We start from the raw sequence: 21370 nt of genomic DNA, 5'->3' as shown, positions 1-21370 counted from the left end.
CGTTGTTTGCTCTACGTCCACATGTAAAATATGGTAGAATGCATTAGATGCAAAACTTAAAACAATGCTTTTTTTTAATTTATTTTCCAATTTTAAGTAAAATCCCTCCCCGATTCCCTCACCATTGGAAAATAACAACACGGTTCTTATCCATTTTTTTCGTGTGATCGAAAGGACTTTTTTAACCGGAAGTACCGGAGGTAAGAGGGTCCTTTTAGTCACACGGAGAGAATGGTTAAGGACCGCGTTATTAATTTCTAATGGTAAGGGAGCGCTAGGTCAATTTTGTAAATGGTTACGGACCGGGAAGGGGTTTTACTCAATTAAAAAGAGCAACCGAACATATTGTACAAAAAGAAACAATGTTGTGTACGGGAGCAAGGGCCAAATACCAATTGTCTCTTACAGCAACTTGATGGAGACTTCAATTATATATCATCCTCTTTCATTTCATATTTCATTTTCAACATTATTAGCCCTTAAAAATGGAACACCCCATCTCAATAAGGGATAGGCCTACCCACAATGTATGTCCAGCCCCACTTACTATTCATTCATTCACCTATCTATGGTTACTTTATTTTTATTATTTTTCATTGAGGCCTTGATTGTTTGTTTAAAGTGATTCAGTAAATTTTAGCCCATGTTTAACTTGCATTTTTTTATTTTTAAAATTTTGTGAAATAGAAAAAATTAGTCAAAACCATAAAATTTTGTTTTTTTTTTCACTTTTTATATCCTAATTTTCTTTTTTTCTTTTATAAAATTTTAAAAAATAAAATATATAGACGCAAATCAAACGTACTTTTATTTTCTCTTGTAAAATTAATTAGCACTTATTTTTCTTAAAAAGCTAGTGTTTAGAACACTCTCAAATTGAACTCAGTTCTTTGATTTGGTATCAAAGAATAGCATAAGAGTTTGATTTTTGCTTCGTATATAATTCAAAATATATAATTTAACTTTTTCTTACAAATATCAAAAATCAATTCTATATCTCTGTTTTCAATTTCAAACACTTTGCTATGTACGTAAAATCTTGTGATTTGATTAAATAATAAATCAATTTTAAGGTGTTAACTCAAAATAAATTAGTTGAGGTTGAACTTGCAAGTTTTGAATTCTAATAATTTAGATGAAAAAAAAAAAGAAAAGAAAATGATATCTCAGTGGTCACAGGTTTGACAAGGACTATAAATATTGTGATCATCAATTCTTTAATAAGGATGAACTTAATTTGTAAAAAAATGGCCCTTTTTAATTTGTTATTTTATTCAATTATTGCCTGAGAGAAAATATCATCAACAGTGTGAAGACCACAATTTGAGTGCAAGTTGTTATGATAGCATCAATGTGTATGTCACACAACATAAATATGTGATGGATTGTGTTTAAAGGAAGAAGCCGCAGCAGATACCATCTGCAATTGCATTTATCTTTATCATTAATGCTCTAAAAAAAGAAAAGAAAACATAAAAGAAAGTAGTAGCGGTTTCAGTAATAGTACATAAGCTATGAGTCTATGACTAATTTAATAATGTTGCCACCAATAAACATAAACCGTTGTGTAGTGGCTGATTTTTTTAGAAACGAGTAACAGTATATCTAATCCACTAACGAAAGAATTTTAAGTGTTTTTAGAACACTGGTGTTTCATTAATTTTAACCCTTTAATAGTTTAACTCAATTATAAAATATATCAATTATATTATATGTATATTAAAATTAGTCACTAAAATCAGTTATTAGTGTAATATCTATATTAAAATATAAATATATATTAAAAATAAAATAAATTATATATATATATATTATACACAAATATATTAACGACTGATTTTAATAATTAATTTTAGTGTAAATATTTTAAAAATATACATAATATATTAATTAAAATTAATAGTTAAAATTATTAAAAGGTCTATATTAAAATTTAAGGTAACATACAATTTGAAAGTTAGATCTGTATATTTAAAAACACAATTGTTGCCCAATATTAAAATTAAAAAGTGTTGTTTAGTGACCTAATGTTGTTGTCCAAGTAACCAACCATATACTAACAAGATAGCTGTTAAACTTAAAGAGTGATCACATGAATCATGATCAAATAATTCAAGGACATTTAAGAGCTACTTCAATATCCAAAATACATGATTAACAATAATTCAATTTCGATGGGTAATCATCTCATGTCAGAAATATACACAAATTTATTTATAAAAAAAAAAAACAAAAGATCTCTATCTTGAGACAAAATTTATCTAATTTTTATCGACCAAAAAATTAAAATAGTATCAATAATGATAAAGACATAATTAACTTTTCTGTCTCCTTTACATCGTTTTAGGTACGTGTTTAGTTTTTATTCTATTTTTTATTTTTATTTTCAATATTTTTGCTATAATTTTGTGAAGTAAAAACTATAAAAAACTAAAATAAAAGAAATATAAACATAATAAAATCATATTCTCTGTTTCTACATTCACAAAATCTTACCAAAAAATAAAAAAATAATCAAAATAAAAAACAAAAACAGAAGAATTTAAATTTGATGCACTGTCACTTTAAAATAATTTTACATGCGCATCTAATTACATAATATCATATCCGTAAAATAATTACGTTTCACATTAACTGCGTGAATAGTAATCTAAAAGAACAATTACACAATTGTATAAAACGTTTTATATTGTCAGTGCATCAAAATTAAACTCAACAGAAAAAGTAAACCCGCATTTATTTGTTTACGACCTGGCGTTTTCTTTATGATCAGCATCACCACCAAGATGAAATCCACAATCTTCAATCTTGACCCTTTGGCTTGTGGTGTTGATGATCATCCTATTATTGGTTTCAAGAACTTGAGAGTTGGGATTAAAGCATGATGGAACTTCATTAGGGAGCCTTGATAGCAATGCACCAAGACTACAAGACATGTTTGGCAAAGTAGAAGGACCTGACCAAAGACTTTGTTGTTGCATTGGCCCTTGTTGTGTTCCATCTTGTAGGCTATTATTATTATTATTATTATTATTATTATTATTATTATTATTATTATTATTATTATTCCTTCCCATCATGTTGATTGCTACCATGGAAAAATAGTTTGATTTTTCTTCAAGTATTCTGCTACTACTATTATTATTATTAATTGATCCAATTTGGTTGATCACCATGTTGTAGTTTGAGAGAGGCATGTCATTATTGGAGTCCATGATTTGGAAATTGGATTTTGCAAGGTATGGATTTTGTTGTTGGATAGGTAAGTATGATGGTCTTTGAATTGCAAACACACCTGGTATGCTTTGAAGGTAGCTGAATTTTCTTTGTATGCTCATCACTATGTTCAGATCTTCAGCAATCTGAAACAACAAACCTTGGATTTAATATCATTAATCAAGATTTTGCAATTTACCCCATGTAAAAGACTTGAATATCAAAACATAACTTGGTCTTTGAAAGACATTTTATATATTCTTAATTCAATTTACTGACAGCTTAAACTTAAAAAAAGTATACAAAAAAATTAAGTGAAAATTCAGGTGCAATTGATAGTTGACAGATGTTGATTGATTTGATTAAATTTTCATCTAACGACTATCAACTATCAACTATCAATTTGACTTCTTATGCAGCACAGGCGATGAAAGTACACAACAAAAAAATCCAATTCAACGGATTACTTTTGAAGAATGTTTTGATTCTGTATATATTGTTTACTTGTTTATTAGTTTATGTTTATTGTCTAATCTGCTTTTTTGTGGTTGATTTTGGTCCTTGATGGCAATGTCGAAGGGGATTAAATTTAATCACTTGACATTAGTACTCTGTACTCCCTAAAAAGGTCGAGTTGTTCACTACCGATTTAAAAAAAAATCAACTTCACGTGAAGTTGATTGAAGTTGATTGCATCTGAGTTTTTACCTAAAAATTATAGAGCGTTTAGTTTGTGTTTTTATTCTTATTTTTGATATTTTTTATTTTAAAAATTTTATAAAAAAAATTATTGTTTTCACTGATAAAAAAAATAAAAAAATACAAACTAATCATAAGTCTTAAAATATTTTATTCTTATGATACTAAATATAACGTTATAAATAACTTATGAAAGCATAATTTCAAATCATTATTGGAGTATGATTAACTAAAAAAACCCCATATTTTCAGGACTTATTTATAAATATTTCAATCTTTTAGAGAAGGGGAAAAGGTGTAAAACCTTGTTAAATGAACCAAGTTGCACTAAGCCTTCTCTAACACCAATGACAGCAACAGTCTACAAAAAATGGTTACAAATTTTGGTCAGATCAAATCCAAGTTGAAAATAGTTTTCTGACAAATATGTTATTTACATAATAACATGATTCTAAAGCCTTTTTTTTGGACTTTTTATATTTTTGGGAAAAAAGTTTACCAACCTGAATCCCTGAATTGAACTGAAACTCCCAAGCTCTTGGTTGCTGCCAATATTAGAAGTATAAATTATAGAATATTAGATTTTAGCTTTAAATAATAGACACAGGAAAAAAAAGTGAGGTAAAAAAAAAAAAAAAAAAACTTTTTTTAGCACTTTTTTGTGTTTTGTTTTAAACAATTAACTCCTTACATGATCACTTGAAGAATTCCATGTACCAACGTAGTCAGATTCACACCCATTTTGAGTGTCACCATAAACCCATTTGTGACTATTATCTGCAGCCACTTTCCCTAATAATCTAAAAAAAAAAAAAGAAAAAAAAATATATAAAAAAAAATCATACTTTAATCCTTCTTCCTTTATATGTGAATTGTGAATTTTCTTTTCTTATGGAAAGAAAAAAATGTAGCAATTTGAGTCATTCTGTTCTTACCCTTCTCCAAAATTGTAAACTTCATGAGACATTTTGAAGAATACTTCAGCTCCAAACCTTTCATTCAAGCTCCTTCCATGTTGGCATTCATTGAAATCACAGAATCCATCTTCCCAAACAAGGATCCTAATTAACCAAAGTGACAAAAAAAAAAAACTACTATAATTAAAAATTACTATCATATCATATATAATTTATAATGTACAATAATTGTCATCATTGATTTTTGCTAAATAAAATGATACATATTTTTTGTGTTCCATTAAACTTGCCAGTTTCTTTTGTTCCCTTTGGAACGATCAAGAGCACTTCCACCAAATTCCCACCTACAACAACAAAGCAAATCAATGATCCATCCACAAGAATCTAACATTCGAGCCCGATTCAGAAATTTGACTAATCTAACTCGAATAACTATGAATTTACTCACCACTGGACCGATCTGAGTTGGTAAATTCGGCTTACATTTATAGAATTGACTTAATTACCTTGGAGGAGGAAAGTTTCTTGGTACAATTCTCCAAAAAACAGCATAAACCCATTTGGAAGAAGAAGAAGAAGAAGAATCTGAAGTAGAAGAAGTTGAAGAAGAGCATAGGTTTCTAAGAGTATGTTGCAAGAGACAATGAAGCAAGGGTAATCCACTTTCCATTGTTGGTTATTGTGAGTGAGTGAATGAGTGTGGATGGAGACTTGGAGAGTGTGAAAGAAAAAAGGAACTGCCAAAGATTAATTATAAAGACAAAAATGCTAATGACACAATAATAATAATAATAATGAGGGTGTCAATGGTGCCCACTTTGTTGTGGCTTGCAGGCACCACAAGAAGTGAAGTCATCAATGATGATCATATGTACATGATCACTCCAATATTGAAAAGAGTTGTTGTAAGTTGTAATTTTCTTTTTGGTGGGACCTCAACTACTCTCACATTTCCCTTTCTTCTTGGTCCCTTTGGTGAGAGGCATTTATGACTCTTAAAGAGAAAAAAAAAAAATTTTTTTTTCTCTTGTTACCTAGTCTTTATCGGGATGAGAACTAATCTATCATGAATTGGAGCTTTATTTAAGAATTTATTGATGTATAATGAATTGTTGTTTATGCAAGGCGAGATTTAAACCATTAACACTTACTTAAACAAACAAGTAAACTAACTACACAACTAGTTTAAATTGGTTTTTTAAAAAGATTCATTATAATTCAATGGTAATGTAGAGTTTAGGAATATATGATATTTTTATTTTTCATTCACTAAACTAACAAGAACAGCATATAGAATGTTTTCTTCTTCTTTCTATTATTCTCTATCACTTGATCCTATATATCCTATGATATACAATGTCAACAAGTTATAGTTTAGTTTGGATTTTTTTTTTCATCTGCCTGAATTATGGTTTGAAACTAACAATTATGCTATTAAAATATTTAGCTTATATTAGGATATATTAGTCTCTACTTTTACAAATAGGGGAATATTATACACAAATTCACCTGATTTTTACAAAAAAAAAAGTGTTGTTCTTATCCTGTTAGTGTTTGAACTTGCTTTCCTTGGGAGTGAGAGGAAGGAACATCGTCTTCTTGTAAGGACGGCGGCGTTGGGTACCTGCAAAAGGGACTCCAACGCTCAAGTTAGTAAGAGTGTGAATAATAGATATGATATTCAAAGTGAATAATGTACCTCTTTCATGTCAGTGAATATATTTATAGAATTGCTGTGCTACAGGCGGTTACTTAGTCGGCCTAATTATGTAATAACTGCTCTTTAGTGAGCTTCTTTAGAGAGATTTACGGAGAGATTCCTTGTGTCCATTTAGGTTGATACGTAGTTACTTGATTTTATGGATAAGTCCGTTAGGAGAGTAAAACACTTATTCTCCACATACTCCTTATATAACACGTGTGTATTTAGTTTTAACTAGATTCCGATTTATAGTTTTATCTGAGTCGAAGTATATCCAACGGACGGAACAAGTGTAATTTATTCTTAAAATTATGATTTAGATGTTTAAAATTCAGACATATATATACCCAAATAACAAGAAGGAGTATTATTAAATATTAATTAAATAATTAATAATAATGATAGATGATGATAGATGAATGAATTGAAAATGAAAAAATTATTGGTTCCTTATTGGCAGTGTCCTATATACCTGTTGTCTCTAAAGTGTGGTCTTGTTCATCAACAATTGATTTCAGCACTTTCATTTGCTTTATGTGACCTCAAAACACCATGCAATCATTTGTTGCTGTCACAACCTATTAATATCTTTTCTGGTTTGTATCATGTTATTATTTTACATTAGTACAAGCTTAAAAGCTAACTTTAATTTTTGGTTGCAACCTCTACCAATAATGTTCATTGTATTTCAAGGACCATCTCACTTCACCTCACTCATTAACAAAAGTAGATAAGATTTTATTTGTACAATGAAAAATTAAGATCACCAACCCAATCAGAGTTATTTAAGTGAAGTTGGTTCAAGTTCTAAGCAATTAAGTGCAAGATTAAAAATTTGAATATGGAAAAACTCATTTTTGAAAAAGTCTATAAAAAAAATAATTATTTTATTAGTTTTTATAATTTTACTAAATTTTAAATTACACCGTTACAGTTTAAAAATTTATAATTAAATTCTTATATTAGATAAAAATTTATGATTACATCTTTACTAGTTGTTATTTTTCGAAAAATATGTAATAATCTTAGAATATTTATATTTAATCTATTTGAGAATTCATTCTACATCAAACATAAAAATGAATATTCTAAAAAATTTATTTTTTTAACAAAAAATAATTAGAAAATATCTAATTTAAACATTTCTATTTAATACAAAGATTCAACTGCAAATTTTAAACTATAAAAAGATACATAGTGATTAAAATTTTAGATTCTTTTACCATTTTTTTGTGTGCAAAAAAAAAACAAATAATAGTAATAACATGTCTGTGGAAACAAACAAAGACTACATGGTCCATGCATTTTGTTTTTGTTGTCTACAGTATCTTCCAGTCCGACAGATCAAAAACTAATTCGTCGCATATTTGAGTTTCATTTAAAGATCTGCCACTTATCAATAAATTACTGCATATGTAAAGCGTGATTCAAACCCCAAATATTTATTTAAATAAACGAATCAACTGACCACTTGATTAATCCAAATTAGTTTGGTCCATGCAGTTTTAATGTTAGGTCAACAAGCTGGACCTTTTTTATCAACAATGGAGTGAATGATGCACCCTGTTGGATGGGCAAGTAAATGGAGTGATAGATAATACTTCAAATATGGGCCCAAAGAGTATACCCCAGTTTTCAGGCAGCTTGCCCATTCAATCCTCTAATTAACTTCCATTATTTCTAAATTGGTGGATGCAATGTACCAAACTACCAATAAAGGCTTCACCAAATGCCAAAAAAAAAAAAAAAAGAGAGAGAGAGAGAAAGGAATTCATCATTGAAATGATTTCTGATTAATTAGCTTATTATATTATCATAAAACAAATAGATATGGTTCTTATTTGAACTATAATTTATATTTAATTTTATAACAATAAGATGTTAAATTTAAAATGAGTATAAAAAATAGTCACATAATTCATAATATAAATTATCTTATAGCTAATTTGATCACACTTCACATTCAAAAATATTATGCTATTCTTAATGGGACAACTAAAAAGAAATATATACTTCTACTTCTTTTTAGTGGTCTAAAGCTAAACATGCATGTTTATAACATATTCAATATTGTTCAATAATGGAATTCAACTAACATTAAAGAAGAAAGGGTTTAAGTGAGGATTTTTCAGGGTTCAATTTAATCCTTTTTTATATTTTTATGAATTTAATAAAAAACTAAATATTTTTTAATTAATATCAACTAATTTTTTAATTTTTTATCCTAAATTTTAAACTTAAACTCTAAATTCTAAATTTTAACTCTAAACACTAATTTTTCTAAAAAAAAAAGTAAAAAAAAATCATAATTAAAAATTAGATAGTGCTTTTTTTTATTAAAGATAGAGAAATTCGAACACGCAACCTCTTAAGTGAATATGGAAAGATTATTTCATTTAAGTTATAATTTATTGACAAATTTAGATAATATTAACTAATTAAATATTAGTTTTTTATACTTATTTTTTTTAGACGAAAGAATTTCGCCAAGAACATGAAAAAAATATTAACTTCAATGTTTTTTTATCTTGAAAAATTGAAAATATTAGTTTTTGACTCTTATTTAAAATTATTTAGGGTATTAGTTAATTTAGTTTTTTCTAATTATGATTTTGTTTAAAAAAAATAATAACAACAAGCAAAATTTAAAAAATAAAAGTTAAAAAAGAAGAATTGAATGGAAAATGGATCCCTGAAACTCTTCAAGTGGATTGAGATCGGAGAGATTCAGAGCGAGAGAGATACGAATCGGAAGAAACCGAAGAAGAAGACTGAGTCAGTTGTGAAAATGGAAAAATATCTGTCCGCCATTGGTATTGACGTCAGCTGCGCGCTCAATTCTCTCCGCCATGGAACCATCCCTCACAAAGACTGCCTCCTCCCTCTCATCTCCAAGCTCCTCGGCTACGCCATCGTCGCCGCTTCCACCACCGTTAAGCTCCCTCAGGTCAATTAATCCTGAATCTTAGGGATTTCTTCCATAATCGTTCTTTGATTACTTTAAGCTTAGGTTTCCTTAATTATCTGAGCTAGAAATGAGACGAATCAGGAAATGTTGTGACGAAGTGAGGAACAGATGGAGATCGAGTTTTTTTTTTTTTTTTTTTTTGTAACGGAGTTCTAACTGTTTTTGTTTGTAACTGCATGCTTGCTGCTGAGTTGGCATAACTGTCATAGAGTTCATAACTAACCTGTTGTATTTGATTCGAGTGTTTTGTTAAATATGTGTTTTCTTCGGTTTGAACTTGCCTTATCTGTCTAATTGTGTTCAGAGTTAAGCTAGGTTTCTTGATTTTGCTGAGTGTGGTAAATGATGTTGGTCTATGATTGTCAGTAATTGCTTTGTGCAAGCTTCGGGTGGTGATGGCGAGTATAGAAAAGATAGTAGAATATCATCTTAGGTGGGTTGCAATTGTTCAGAGATGGTTTGTTGAGGCTCTAGATAGGAGAGTGGATCAAATGGAGAGTAGTTTTATAGCTAGAGGTTGAGGGGCACTTAAGAAAACTCTAGAGGAAATCATTAAAACAGAATTAAATATACATAGTTTTAACACTAGAATAAATATAGAGCACTCTGGCATTGTTTGATCTATATAACTGACTTCACTTAGTGGAACAAGGCTTAGTTGCTATTGCTGTTGTTGAAGATATGATGATGATGATGATGATGCACGTTGCTAAGCTAAACTTATTTATTATGTTTTTGTTGTAAACGGAGTTGTTTTGTTTGTGCGATTCCTGTGTTCATGCAGATTATGAAGATCCTGAAGCACCAGAGTGTGAGAGGTCTTAGCATGATATCCTTCGAGCTTGAGGTTGTTGGTTATACCATAGCACTGGCTTACTGTCTCCACAAGGGGCTTCCCTTCTCTGCTTATGGGGAACTGTTGTTTCTGTTGATCCAAGGTGAACCAACGTTTTGTATATTTTTACTTATTTTTATGCTTTATATATATTTATCATCATTCTTCCATTCAACTTTAGATTATGCCATATAACTATTAGCATTGTGTTATCAGAAATGATTATTTGGTTGCTGATTAAAATCTGCATCAAGCTTTTGGGCTCATTTCCCCCACACAATGAACTTGTTTTACATGTTTATGTGGTTGATTATCCTTGTATCTCAGATTTTGTATGAAACTGTCCCTCTATGTTTCAAATGTTGGGATACCTATTTTCTTAATTTGGGGCAATGAGATTATCCCTCGTTGTTTCCAAAATATGTAATTTCACCCCATTTTGCTCATTATTTCGATTAATCTTACACCAGAAATCGATATTCTGAAATTAGTACTTGCACAAGTGTCACATGCTCTATTGATCATGCAACTTGTACAGCTCTATTTCTAGTCGGGAATAGCTGTGCTGCACTTCTGTTTCTTGAAATGATCTAACAGGCTTCCTTTGTTTATCTCTGATGCAGCTTTAATTTTGGTTGCCATAATCTACTACTATTCTCGACCTTTGCGTACCACAACATGGATCCGAGCATTAATGTATCCTACTTGCTTGCAGAAACAGAGTTTTTATACTTACATTCTGCAATACATTAGTTATAGTCAACCAATTCCTTGATTCATTGGTTTACAGATATTGTGCTGTAGCACCGACTATCTTAGCTGGTCAAATTGATCCTTTTCTCTTTGAGGCTTTGTATGTGAGTGTTCAACATGCATTTACTGATGTTACTGAAAATTTTCACCAATTAAATCTTTGATAAACTGTTCCATGGCTGTTGACATCATGGCCTTTTTCTTAATTATGAAATTATGATGACTCCATGTCCAATATTCCTGATGTGGGTATGGTCTTTTGTAGGCATCCCAGCATGCGATCTTTCTCTTTGCCAGAATCCCTCAAATATTGAAAAACTTTTCTGTAAGTGAAAACATAAGGCTCGCCTTATATGCCTCCAATACTAGAGAATGTACCTAGTTGCATTACTTACATTCATGCATATATGATTGTGATGTTTGGTTCCCCAACTTCTTTCCTATGCGGCATTGAGTAAATGGTTTCCTTCATTGTGCACTTTGCACTGCACGATGAATTGATGATTCACTTGAAGCTTTCATAAAAGGGTTTTTGGTTTGACTAATCTATATTCCCGTTCTTCCTGCATGTTGAAGAAAACTGCGTGCTTTTACTATTCCTAGGCTAGGATGTTTTCATCTCTGATGATATGATTTTCATTTTACACTTCTGCGTTTGTCATAGTATTGTTTAATCTATAATGCTTGTCAATTATCTAAGTTGAGACTTGTTTCTACATTCTTATTCCTCATATTTGTTATTTTCTTTGCTCTGAGCAGAACAGGAGTACAGGGGAGCTCAGCTTCTTAACTTCTTTGATGAATTCTGCAGGTTCAATGGGTAAGCCAGTATGTCATTTTGGAAATTTTCTTTATAGTTTGTTTATGTCATTTTGGAAATTTTCTTTATAGTTTGTTTTTGTTTGCAAATTAATGTTTATGTTTATATATGTTGCAGTTAGAGTATTCACAAGCCTCCAAGAAAATGCACCAAAAAGTGGTATCCTTGCTTCCTTTATCCCCCCCCCCCCCCCAACTAATAAATTTTTCTGTCATTATTATTGTTACTTCCATCAAAGCGATTTTTATACTGTTCGTGTTATTTTATCAAACGAACATATGAAGGTTTTTACGGTGTTACATTAGAACAAATTCATTTCAATATTTATGTTTTTGGTGGTCTTTTAATTTAACTCTTTAGCAGTACTGCATTCGTATCTTAATTATGTATTTGTGACTGTTTCCTTAATTCTTTTGAAGTTGTAATGGGTTCCGCAATTGGTGTTGCTACAAATTTCACCATCCTAAGCCAGATATTGTTCTACCAAAAGCCAAGGGTCACTGAGAAAGAGAAGAAAACGAAATAGAAGAACTATACAAAGTCATGTATACTGCTACTTCAGAGTTCCTCGTGTTCATCTTTCAACAGGTGCTACGTCCTTGAAGCCATACTCAGAATTTTATCACTGTTGAATTGACCCTTTTGAACATTTACCTTTTTTCAACTGCTGATTCTTAAGGTAGCCAACTTAGAATGGGTAACTGGGGGACTTAAATGGGTAATTTCGGAGAGTAATGTAATATTTTTTTTTGGGTATTTCAATTGATTTCATGTAATCTTTTTGTTTTGGTATTAACTTAATGCAATTTTAACATTTCAACAAGTTTTTATAAGGTATTGTATAATTAGGATCAAACAAGTGAACAACACTGATATAACTTTAAAATAATATTTCATATAATATAATATTATATGAAATATACATCTAAGCAGCATTGAAGACCCAGAACCCTAAAATTTTAAACATGGACTATTGTAAGGCATTCATGAAAGATAAAAACACAAATCACCAACTACCAGCTCAGCTGGCTGGCAACCAAAAACCTTTGATTATTAATTTTCTTCTCAATGAGTAAACTTCTCTCTTTGATAAATAAATTAAAAAAAAAAAAACTGAACCAAACACTGGTGTTACTGGCTAGTATAGCTTTGCATTTTTTTAAAAGTTTAATTATTTTTTTAGGTACATTGTTAATTAAGATTTAAGCTCTCTTTGTAAATCTATGTCAAAAAATGAAATTATGTTTATTCCATAGATTAATAAGTTATAATCTAAAGTATTTAGTTTCTAAAAAATATATGTAATGTCAGTTTAATTCTCGAAAAAATTGTAATATCAACTCAATCCATCAAATATTATAAGTAACATTACCCTGTTTTCCAAACACATTTATGGCATGAAATCAGTTCATAAAAAATGTGATACCTCTAATCTATTTGACCATTTTTTTTATGACATCAAATAACTTTGAAAACAATTTTTTATTCTTTACACTAAACAAAATAGAGTTAACTACCAAAAACAAATTCTAAAAAGAAATTTTAAAATGATAAATAACCTTTGTCAAAAATAGTCCAATCATAAATAAATTTGGAAAATGTTGTTTCATAACATTTATTTATGAATTATACCACTTTTTAATTTTTCGGACTTGATGAATTATACCACTCTATATTTGTTACGGATCCGCCCCAACGGATCCCATGACTCAGGATAGTCCCCGAATCCGGCTATCCGGGTCCGATCCACCAAATCCTTCTAGAAGGTCAGGAACCGACTTACTAAGGTTACTAACCAACTTTCGAATTTAAACGTCACCCTTATCTTAGTCAAATAAGATAAGATAAGACAGCTACCATCTTCTATAAATAGAGGATTCAGGTCTTTCCAGGTATTCATTCATTCCACACACTTTATATCTCTCAGATCTATTCTGACTTGACCGTACCCCATTGCTCCACTCAGGTGATTCGGCATCCGCCTCGACCCGCAAATTTCCGACCCATCTCTCAACCCGTACCGAGACACCTTGTATAATATTTTATATATTTTTTAAGGATTTTTATTTCAGCTCCAAAATTGTTTTGGAGTTCGATTTGGTAGTCAGTTGTGTGTATACTCATACCATATTCCCACACCGCCATTCAACCCTTTCGCCATACTTCCTCCGCCGCAACCCTCGCTATGTCCTCCGCCAGATCACGGAACTTCCGCCGCCGCGCCACCGAGCCCAACGATGACGATGCCAACGACGGCACACCTTCAACCACCGCCATGACGACCACCACCAAGCCTAAAAAGCCCCCAAAGCTCCTCAGCTTCGCCGACGACGAAGGCGACGACGCTGACGCTCCCCCCTCACGTGCCTCCTCCAAAACCCACCGCTCCGCCGCCGAAAAACCCTCCTCCCGAATCGCCAAGCCCTCCTCCTCCTCCTCCTCCCATAAAATCACCAATTTCAAGGACCGAATCGCTCACTCTTCTTCTCCGTCCGTACCCTCCAATGTCCAACCCTTAGCCGGAACTTACACCAAAGAAGCCCTTCGTGAGCTCCAGAAGAACACAAGAACCTTAGTCACTAGCAGCAGCAGTGCCTCTCGTGCTTCCGCTTCGGGTTCGGGTTCGGATCCGAAGCCTTCTTCCGAGCCTGTTATTGTCCTCAAGGGACTCGTCAAGCCGTTAGGTTCGGATGCCGATGCTGCTAGGGATTCGGATTCCGGAGGGGAGCAGGAGGACATGGAGGCAAAATTGGCCGCCGTAGGGATTGCGGCGAATGGGAAGGATTCTGTTATTCCGGATGAGAAGACAATTAGGGCGAAGAGGGAGCGCCTCCGGCAGGCTCGTCCCGCGGCGCCGGATTATATCTCGTTGGATGGGGGGAGTAATCACGGTGAGGCAGAGGGGCTGAGCGACGAGGAGCCGGAGTTTCGTGGCCGGATTGCGATGTTTGGAGAGAAGAAGAAGGATGCTGGGAAGAAGGGTGTGTTTGAGGATGCGGATGTGGATGAGAGGTTGAAAGTTAAGAAGGGTGATGACGATGTTGGTTATGGTTATGGTTATGATGAGGAGGATGAGGAGGAGAAGATGTGGGAAGAGGAGCAGGTTCGGAAAGGGTTGGGGAAGAGAATCGACGAAGGGTCAGGTAGGGTTGCCACTAATGTTCCTGTTGTGCAAGTTCAGCACCAGCAACAGCAGCACAAGTTTATTGGTCCCTCGGTTGGAACCGTGTATGGCACGGTTCCTGGGGTTTCAGTGAGCCCAAGCATTGGGGGAGCCATTGAAGCTACGCCGGCTTTGGATGTTGGGTCCATATCTCAGCAAGCTGAGAGAACGAAAAAGGCTTTGCAGGATAATGTGAAGAGGCTTAGGGTATGTATGTACTGCTTTTAACATGGCTATGCTTGGATTGATTTACTACAATATTTATGATTGGATGAATCAGATCAATATTTATGAAAGTTAGTCATGTTTCATTGTTTATATCTATTGTCTGATTAGCTTGATATGGGGAAATTTTGGATTTAGGGTATATAATCTAATTAGAAGCACGACAAGCTTAGAATATTGGATAGTGGTTCATTGAATTTCTTTATGTAGGAAATTTTTGTTACTTCTTTGTACACAATTGATGACGTGGAAGCTGCCCAAGGTGTTTTTCTAAGAGTTGAGGCATGAGCATGAATGGAGGCCCCAATCTAAGACAAGAATGTGAATTTTATCATAAACGCGAGCTAATTGACTGAATCATATTCTCTTTAATCTATTCAATCATATAATGTGCGTGAATAATGTTAAGCTCTTGGTGATGCATCCTTTTAAGCTAACATTTTGTTTTGCACTTTTGTTATTCACCACGAACGATGAAGCATACACACCAATTTGACGGTGTGTTTGCATTTCTGACATGTATTGGACACTGATGTGAGGTGCACATCACTTTAACATTTACTCTTTGAAGCATGATTGTGTTGATGTGTTTATATGGGACTAATGTCTATATGGATAAATTATAAATTATTGCATACTTTTATAGCCTTTGGATATAATCTGTTAATTGCCTTGTATATGGGAGTTGGTCTAGTATGAAATTTGCCAAACTTTCTCTTATAATGGATTTTGATGGCAGGAGTCTCATGCAAGAACAGTGTCATCACTGAATAAAACTGATGAAAATCTGTCTGCCTCCCTTTTGAATATTACTACTCTTGAAAACTCTTTGGCGCTAGCTGATGAGAAGTACAGGTATATGCAAAGGCTCCGAAATTATGTCACCAATATATGTGATTTTTTACAGGTAATCACATTTCTGTCTCCTAATTTCTTTTTTGGTTCATCCTTCACAATCAAATGTAGATGATATATATATGTATCGCAGAAAGAGATTGGTCACTGTTGGTCGTAGAGTTTTGTTTTTTTCCTTAATTTCATTTCACTAGTTCTGCCTCGTTTGCTTCTTCACTATGCCCATCTTGGTTGTATTCATGAGTACATTTGGCACATTTTTTAATTCTTTACAGGATATATTTTATGTTGGGCTCATATGATTAATTGATTATCATGTATGTCAACGAATATCTCTATCCTAACTATTATGGGCTCAGAGCAGAGTGCTTGTTTCTAATATTTGCCTCCAAATCAGCTGGTCAACCATAAAATAGTTTTTTTAGTAGTCTAGAATGTTTTTGGATATAGTTTTTTAGGGAATATTTGACTGACCTTGTTATTTTTATGTTGTGTGCATAAATATCAAATTCACCCACCTAATGTGCTTCATCTTTCTGTACAGAACCTAGCTTGAGCCAGAGTTTTTCTGGTTCTCTACCCTCTTTATTTTAGTGGGTATTTTATCATGACCTTTGTTTTATATAAGATTAAGTACTGAAATAAGTTCATGAGTTAAAAATTTACATTGCATTGATACTTCTTATAAACTTAATGAATATGTATTTTCTTTCTGCTGGATATTAAATACGTGAAACTGAATTGTCTGCTTGTTATTTATAAATGCCTTTTTGAGGGTATCACTTCTTGGGCTTTAACTAAGATTATTTGCTGCTGTTGTTTTCAGCATAAAGCATTTTACATTGAAGAACTTGAAGAGCAAATGAAGAAAATTCATGAAGATCGTGCGTCAGCTGTTTTTGAAAGAAGAGCCGCTAATAATGATGATGAAATGATGGAGATAGAAGCAGCTGTGAAGGCTGCAATGTCAGTTTTAAGCAGGAAAGGTAACAATGTTGAAGCTGCCAAAAGTGCAGCTCAGGATGCATTTGCGGCTATAAGAAAACAAAAAGATCTTCCAGTGGAGTTAGATGAATTTGGTAGAGACTTAAATCTTGAGAAACGGATGAAATTGAAAGTGAGGGCTGAGGCTCGTCAACAACGCAAGAGGTCTCGTGCATTTGATTCTAAAAAACTGTCATCCATGGAATTGGATGATAATAAAGTAGAGGGTGAATCAAGCACTGATGAGAGTGGTGACGAAAGCCAAGCATATCAGTCACAACAGGATCTGGTACTGCAGGCTGCCGATGAGATTTTCAGTGATGCCTCTGAGGAATATGGTCAACTGTCTTTGGTCAAAAGAAGATTTGAAGAATGGAAAAAAGAGTATTCCTCAAGCTATGCTGATGCTTATATTTCATTGAGTCTTCCATTGATCTTTTCTCCATATGTAAGATTGGAACTGCTGAGGTGGGACCCACTTCGTAAGGGACTAGACTTCCAAAATATGAAATGGTATTGACTTCTTTTATTACTTATCTGATTGAATGGTCAAATTCATCTCACTCGTTCTCAAAATTGGTTCTCGAAAATTTTTTTAATCAAATTTGTCCTTACAAAGGTTTTAAGTTAGTCACATTAGTTTTTCTGCTATTTCTGTTGCTAATGGTGTCAAAATTTGCTGATGTGGCATGTTAAGTGATACCACACTAATCACAACGTACCCATGGCAGTTCTAATTAACTGTTAACATGACAAGTTTATACAATTAGGTCAAATCAACCCCAAATTGAAGGGGACCTTGAGGCATTAAAATCCCTCAATTTGAGATGGATTTGATCTAATTTTATAAACTTATCATGTTAGCACCCAACTAGGATGGTTAGGTGTGTGTTGTGGCGTCACTTAACGTATTATATTAGTAAACTCTGACTCCATGAGCAAAGGAAGTGACAGAAGAATTAATGTGACCAACTTAAAATATTTAAGCACGAATTTGATTAAAAAAAAATCTTTTGGGAACTAATTTGAAGAACAAGCAATTTTTCAGGGACAAAGTTGACCATTTACTCTTATATTTTTCTTGAAGTTTTTCGGGGGTATTCTGGAGTCCCCTTTGACTTATTTCCTTAGTCACTTAATTTTGATCCCTAACTTGATTGTATTAGGATGCTATGCATCTTTTTCCTTCCATCAATCTCTAATATGTTTTCTCTCTTCCCCTTCTCTATCTACAGGTATAAATTGTTGTTCAGTTATGGCTTGTCTGGCGATGGAAAAGATTTTGTTCATGATGAAAATGATGCTGATCTTGAACTTGTCCCAAATCTAGTGGAAAAGGTTGCACTGCCTATTCTGCATTATGAAATTTCCCATTGCTGGGACATGTTTAGTCAGCAGCAAACCATAAATGCTATTGCTGCCACAAAATTAGTCGTGCAACATGTGTCACATGAAAGTGAAGCCCTTGCAGATTTGCTGGTTTCCATTCGTACACGTCTGGCCGATGCTGTTGCTAATCATATGGTATGTTCAGAAAGCTCATATTGACAAAGTAGTTAGAAAGTACATTTTCATGTATCTCATTTTCCTCAAAACTGAACTCTCTGCATATGTTCCTTGTTTACTTTCTGCCAGTCTGCATTATATATTTTTTGGGGTTAGTCTGAATGATCATTTCTTTTTAACTATTTTGGCCTTGGAGGATATATAAGATAAGCATTGGATAAATTAATTTTCATCTTGTATGCTGTGTAGGTCCCAACTTGGAGTCCATTAGTACTAGCTGCTGTTCCAGATGCTGCAGGAGTTGCAGCATATCGGTTTGGAGTGTCTGTTAGATTATTGAGAAATATTTGCTTGTGGAAGGATATATTTTCAATGTCAGTATTAGAGAAGCTTGCCCTTGACGAGCTTTTGTATGGAAAAGTTCTACCTCACTTTAGAAGCATATCGGAAAATGTTCATGACGCAATAACAAGAACAGAACGTGTCGTTGCTTCCCTATCTGGGGTCTGGGCTGGCCCAAGTGTTGTTGGAGACAGCAGGTATGTTGATATCATACGTTGTATCTAACTTTGTCACACATGCAATTGGTGTATTGTCTGTCATTGATTTTTTCTCGTCAACAATCTAAAGGTGTGTGTTTTCTCTTTTTCTACCTATTGTAGCCACAAATTGCAGCCCATGGTGGCTTATGTGCTGTCACTTGCAAGGATTTTAGAGAGAAGAAATGCAGCCGAGACTGACACAAGTCATCTAGCCCGCCGGTTAAAGAAAATACTTGTCGACCTCAACGAATATGACCACGCTAGGAACATAGCTAGAACCTTCCATCTCAAGGAGGCATTGTGAGTGAACACAGCTTGAATTCAATGTGTCTTTATACACCACTCTTGGTATACAAGGTAATCTGACCCTTAGTTGAGCCTTTCTGAAGTGAGTTTAGATAGCTTTCTGACTCTCATAGCTTGATATATGATTTTCCTATGGACCTTCTTCAAGCCTGAGGAGACATTTTTCTTTCCCTTGTACACGGAGAACCACTGTAAGATTTTCCATCATCTCCTGTGATTTACATAACATGATACTGAAATGAATTACTGTTCTATGTAAAGTATTCTTCCTTGTTCAGTTTTGGTAGATTTGGGTCATTGGGTGGAATGTTTTTAGCAAGATGTATCTATATATATCAGCATTTTCTAGTCATTGAAGTTTGTGTTCGTGCTCCATATGCTCATGGTGCTCCATATGGTGCCTCTTGGAAGTTGGAATCGTAAATTGCCTTTTTGACTAGCCATGGATGATCCTACACTTGCCCCTCACGTTCAGCTTCGATTTCCACAACTAGAAATCGATATAATAGCGGATCAATTTTTCAAACGTATACAGAAGATCGAAAACGTACCTTTGAAGAAATTTGATTTGAGGGAACGCGGGTACGATTCAAGAAATGAGAATGATTTGAATGAGACGATATGCTAAATAGGAAACTTGGGTCCCCTCAATTAGGAACGTGAATTTCGATTATATATTCAATACGTTGAAAATATGCTCTTAGAGTATATGTTAAACACTTAAAACTCTAAATAGAAGAATGAAACTTCACTCTGAATTTCTCACCCTTGATCACAAATGTAAGAGAAAATAATTCTTGATATTGAATAGAGATGACTTTGTCTCTTTACTATTAGTTAATATTTTACATTATGAAAACTGTTAATGAAATGACAAAGGTGATTAATTTATAATTTTTAAATGATTAATGTAATTGATAAAATTTTTTAGAGCCAAATTTAGAAAACTTTATTTTTCAAAAACTAATTCGATCATTGCCAAATTTATTCCTCAACAGTAATATACATGTGTATGTGTGTGACAATAAATATGACCCGGTAGACTTCTGTAATTCTGTTTATACTAAATTTATTCCGTTATAAACTACCCCCAAAATCTAATCCCGAAATCCATGGTACCGACTACCAACCACAACTTCACAATTAAATAATGTTTTGATCAGTAAGTTTCAAAAAAGAAAAAAGAAAAAGGGGGGGGGGGGGTATTCCATTATTTGGGAAGTTGGAAAATAAAGTAAAAAGAAAGCAGATACTAGATAAAGAAATAAAATGCACAAGGCAAAAATATAGTTGAATAAATCAACAGAAACTTTTATTGACCCCGCAAAAAGGAAAATCAACAAACAGTTCATGTGATTGCCGCAGTGTAGTCACCATGAAGGACCAAAACAGCCCTCGAAATAAAATAGAATTGCTGCAATATGCATGTGCACGAAGTATCCCTTTTTCCCTGTTTGGCCTTAGATTACAATATCTTATCAAGGACCTAATAAAGCTTCGGGGTAAGAAGGGGTGAATCAAAACAATAATTGAAGATTGAAGTTAGGTTGTCTCTTTGACTAACCACTAAACAGATACGGGTGCATCATTGGCTCATATCTACCCAACCACTGGATTCTAATAAAAAATGTAACCCATTTTATAACATCCGCAAGGCAAATCAACCGCATTCAATGGTGATGCAATTGTGAATCGATTTGGTGCATGATTTCTCAAATTTTTTGTCCCCAAGAAGGCAAATCAAAGCCAAATCACACGCTTATAACCATATCACAAAGGAGCATCAAAATTCAAAAACACTCTTAAAAAGTTAAAACTATGGGTAACATCAAACTGCAATTGTAATAGAACATTCTTTTTTAGCATTGCTAATGTTTTC

The 21370-nt window shown here is 33.1% G+C and overlaps 3 protein-coding genes across 4 annotated transcripts; 2 read left to right on the top strand and 1 right to left on the bottom strand.

Moving 5' to 3' along the window:
• Positions 1–2150: 2150 nt before the first annotated feature.
• On the bottom strand, positions 2151–5653 carry LOC112697798 (uncharacterized). Its single transcript, XM_025751124.3, has 7 exons — positions 5339–5653; positions 5123–5176; positions 4851–4976; positions 4607–4715; positions 4419–4460; positions 4220–4276; positions 2151–3362 (listed from the first exon to the last, which is right to left on the bottom strand). The coding sequence occupies exons 1-7, from the start codon at positions 5500–5502 to the stop codon at positions 2745–2747; spliced, it is 1170 nt and encodes a 389-aa protein (XP_025606909.1). The 5' UTR covers positions 5503–5653; the 3' UTR covers positions 2151–2744.
• Positions 5654–8996: 3343 nt separating this feature from the next.
• Positions 8997–12733, top strand: LOC112697797 (mannose-P-dolichol utilization defect 1 protein homolog 2-like). Its single transcript, XM_025751123.2, has 8 exons — positions 8997–9481; positions 10287–10440; positions 10961–11033; positions 11128–11194; positions 11356–11415; positions 11850–11910; positions 12028–12069; positions 12330–12733. The coding sequence occupies exons 1-8, from the start codon at positions 9212–9214 to the stop codon at positions 12434–12436; spliced, it is 834 nt and encodes a 277-aa protein (XP_025606908.1). The 5' UTR covers positions 8997–9211; the 3' UTR covers positions 12437–12733.
• Positions 12734–13515: 782 nt separating this feature from the next.
• LOC112697795 (transcriptional repressor ILP1-like) lies at positions 13516–19843 on the top strand. Of its 2 annotated transcripts, XR_003151307.3 has the most exons (7): positions 13516–15280; positions 16038–16205; positions 16980–17650; positions 18373–18661; positions 18893–19182; positions 19306–19542; positions 19640–19843. XR_003151307.3 is itself a non-coding variant. In XM_025751120.3 (6 exons), the coding sequence occupies exons 1-6, from the start codon at positions 14096–14098 to the stop codon at positions 19487–19489; spliced, it is 2787 nt and encodes a 928-aa protein (XP_025606905.1). In that variant the 5' UTR covers positions 13516–14095; the 3' UTR covers positions 19490–19843. The 2 variants fall into 2 exon arrangements, 1 of the variants encoding a protein (XP_025606905.1); XM_025751120.3 differs by having other exon boundaries at positions 19306–19843.
• Positions 19844–21370: the final 1527 nt, after the last annotated feature.

The sequence above is a fragment of the Arachis hypogaea genome, chromosome 16 (genome assembly GCF_003086295.3).
Source record: "Arachis hypogaea cultivar Tifrunner chromosome 16, arahy.Tifrunner.gnm2.J5K5, whole genome shotgun sequence".
Taxonomy (NCBI): Eukaryota; Viridiplantae; Streptophyta; class Magnoliopsida; order Fabales; family Fabaceae; genus Arachis; species Arachis hypogaea.
This window is presented reverse-complemented; position numbering and strand designations above follow the sequence as displayed.